The sequence below is a fragment of the Nematolebias whitei genome, chromosome 9 (assembly GCF_014905685.2).
Source record: "Nematolebias whitei isolate Nwh7 chromosome 9, NemWhi1, whole genome shotgun sequence".
In the NCBI taxonomy this organism is placed as follows: Eukaryota; Metazoa; Chordata; class Actinopteri; order Cyprinodontiformes; family Rivulidae; genus Nematolebias; species Nematolebias whitei.
Genome location: NC_056506.1, coordinates 4,723,916 through 4,727,370, shown reverse-complemented (window position 1 = coordinate 4,727,370; position 3,455 = coordinate 4,723,916). Strand labels below are relative to the sequence as shown.

The following is a 3,455-nucleotide window of genomic DNA, read 5'->3' as shown; positions in this document are numbered from 1 at the left end:
GAATGGAAAAATAGTTTGGAATGCCCTTCTATAGGTATAAATCCCTATATGAAAAATTTTCAGCATGACCCACCCTTTAACTGGTAACTTTAGCTGATCTAAACCATGATAGCTTACACACCAGGTGCATATCCACCTTATTCTGCAAGAGCGTATGTGGGCTGCCATGACAGACAGGTACCGCCCCCTCCCGGTTTTATACTTCCGGTGAGCTAAAGCGAGAGGCACTTTTGCTAATGACAGGCACTTTTGCTAATGACAGGCACTTTTGCTAATGACAAATTCTAGTAATTTGTGCTGTAGCAGGAGGCTTAAACAATTCTAATATGAGTTCGGGTTCAACTTGTGCTGTTGTTGGCTGTCACAACAGCTCCAGAAAACTGAAAGACGAGCTAGAAACGTATTGTTTTGCACATCAACAACTTCGAAAGGCCTGTGTGTGCCCAGCGCGTTACGAACTGCACTCCATGCCGAGGAAGGAGGATCGAAAACGAGCGTGGCTGGCAGCTTTAAAACTCAAATACCCCCCGAAGAGAGTTTATGTTTGCTCCTTTCATTTTATTGATAAAAAGCCCACAGAGCTTCACCCCGACCCGGAGCTCTATCTGGGCTATGACCGGGCCCCACCAAAGAAAAGAAGGCAGCTCATCCGGACCACTGTGAGCCAGACAGCTTCCAGCAACATCGACAAAACGGCCGAATCTGTTCCCGGTGAGTGAAATTGAAAATGTGATTTGTCCCCGCTTCACATTTTAATCATGCTTAGCTCTTATCTTTTACTGAATTATATTATTATTAATGTTATAATTGTAATGTTATAATTACTATACTGTGGATGGTGTTAGCATCAGCGCTAGCTGGTTGCAGTGTTATTGTGGATGTTAGTGTATTATTAATTTAATTCCAAAATACTTTATCACTAAGAGAAAGTACTTGATTGGCAGCCAAATCCAAATCTTAAAGACAAAGTGGTTAGTAATTAACATCAGTAGCATGCTAGCAGAGATGTATATGATTTCATGTAACTGTCCGAGAATAGCTTTTTATTTAGCAACCTGGTAAAATTCAGCCCCCAGGGCTGTAAAAGTCTGGGGATTTTGTTAATAAAGAATATGTTGAGTTATTAGAGGCAGGTTATTTGAAACAGACACAGCTGAAAAAAAAACTTCTTTTAAACTCTTTAAAGAAAAAGCTTAAATGCAACCTAGCTCCAACTGATTTTTTTAAGCATGAAAAACTAAAATCTAATCACAATATTTTGATATTATAGCATAATTTGATGGGGCTTAGGAAAATTTAAGGGGGCTAAAGCCCCACTAAACAGCACTATTGACATTTAAGATGTATCATGTGTGTACGAGTGTGGAATTACAAATTTCCTTCCTAAAACGTAATAAGGTAAGTGACACTTGACAGGTTGTGTTACGCTGATTTGATTTTGTATTTTTGTGTTATTCAGAGTGCACCGTAGATTCACCGTCAGTCATCCCAGACCTGGCTAGCGTCTCCACACAACCTCCTGGGCCACATCTGCACTCAGTCCACACACAGTGGGAGGACCCTTCGCTAAAAGATCATCATCAATACTGCAACACGTCTGGCAGAAAAGATGTCCAGGACAAGACGACTCAGTGTGATGAAGTTGCATTTTTTCTTCTACAAAATGACGCAGACGCTTTGCTGTACACTGGTATAGCGTTAGAAACATTTAACACTCTTGTGTCAGCACTGGAAGGAGATGACAACAATGAATTTACAATGCCTGTACAAGATCAAGTCCTTATAACACTTATGAAAATAAAGACTAATCGTGTCTGCAGCCCTTGAGTTGATGTTATACTGCTGCTCTGCCTTGTGGTGTCTGAAGTTTATCATGCTTAGACGTTTGGGTTGAAGATTCTTTGCTGTCCCAGCATTCCACCTGCGCTGCTCATCTGTACATGCTAGCCCCGTCTTTCCACTGATCACAGCATTCTGGACCTGTAACAATTTAACAGACTTCAGCTATCACTGCTCCTAATAAAATGAAACAAGTTATTTACATCCCTGCTGTTGTCATTTATTTTTTCCTTTTCTGTAAATGTTAGGTTGCCTTGCATCCAGTCTGTACTTTTTTAAAAACAAATAATATAAAAATACTGTACAGCCTTTTTAATGTTTAATTTTTTGTGACAGTAGATCACAGGCTGCACAATGCTCTGGCTTCCACATGTAAACACAGGCAGACAGGAAGCTCACAGCTTTCGCCCAGTTCAGTGATTCTGATTCAGTGATGTAAATATTCTGATATCCAGATAAGTGATATACCTTCCACAGAATAGCTGCCGCATGACTGCATGATTTTCCCAATCCGGCGATACAGGAACAGCCGACCGTTTCTACCACTCCACTTTCTCTGAGCATGACCCATGCTAAGTGTTTAGCTTGACCAACGCTCTGGCTCGGCTCAACAGCTGCTTTCAGAAAGATAAAGTCGCCTTGTTTCTTGAGCAAAACTGTATCTATTTTGTTGCTGTGGAGGTAATTATACGCCTCTGTGCTTTTATAATTCCGCAATTCCTCGCCATCGACGCCTTCAGAAAAAACAAGGTAATTAATAATATCGATGTAGGTAATTCCGGGCCATGATTTCATATCATCTACCCAGTCCGTGAGAAATGATGGGTGAGACACAGTTAACGACTTATCTTCGCAGCTTTTTAAAACATCCTTGCAATGTATCCACCTCTGATGTGCTGCCATTTACTTCAGGTAAAGGAAACTTTTGTGTCAAAAACATTAAATTGCTAGCAAGTGTGTTAACCCACAAACGTAAACAACAGCGCGGGATCGCGGGCGGAAGTAAACAACCGGCTTCCGCTATGAATTATGGGTAGTGGCGCCAAATCCGGAATAAGGTGGATAGGTTAAGGTCTTATGTAAAATCCCACTCATAAACCCAACTAAAACCACATAAATGCATAACACATAGAACCATAATGGCACCCACTGGGAACCACCAGCAGCAACCTTCGCTGAAGGGACCTACAACTCCAACGTGGGTCTCCAATCTTCATCCAGTGGTCGCCTCTGCAGTTCAATCGACGGAACCCCTCTGCATGCTGATCAATCAACACCTCCAATCGTTGTGGATTTATCGTTGTAGATTATATGACTTTTTCCAATGGATTACAGACTTTGTTTCCAAGGGGTTAAAGCATTGCTACAATGGAATTACCAACAACATTATGGAATTACCAACAACATTGTGGAATTACTTAAACCGTTGTGGGATTACCTTCTTTGACTTTTGTGTTCCTCTTGCTGGATTACATCAAGCTCAAGGATATTCGGAGGCGTAAGTTCATGTTGGAATTCATCCCCATGGACAGGCAATGATTTCCAAAGGGGGGACTGTAGTGAACTAGGCCTTCGATCAAACCTGCCTCTGAAGACTTTCATGGGACAGGAACTGT

General features: G+C 41.5%; 1 protein-coding gene across 1 annotated transcript; it reads left to right on the top strand.

Annotated features, from left to right (window-relative positions):
* The first annotated feature begins 232 nt into the window (after positions 1 to 232).
* Positions 233 to 2,041, top strand: LOC119414359. The gene is made up of 2 exons (XM_037681451.1): positions 233 to 711; positions 1,460 to 2,041. The coding sequence occupies exons 1-2, from the start codon at positions 327 to 329 to the stop codon at positions 1,825 to 1,827; spliced, it is 753 nt and encodes a 250-aa protein (XP_037537379.1). The 5' UTR covers positions 233 to 326; the 3' UTR covers positions 1,828 to 2,041.
* The last annotated feature ends 1,414 nt before the right edge of the window (positions 2,042 to 3,455 follow it).

Excerpts from the sequence above, each read along its gene's own strand:
- LOC119414359 (XM_037681451.1), top strand. The coding sequence starts at position 327 with ATGAGTTCGGGTTCAACTTGTGCTGTTGTTGGCTGTCACAACAGCTCC. Across the intron at positions 712-1,459 it reads AACGGCCGAATCTGTTCCCG|AGTGCACCGTAGATTCACCG; the intron begins GTGAGTGAAATT and ends TGTGTTATTCAG.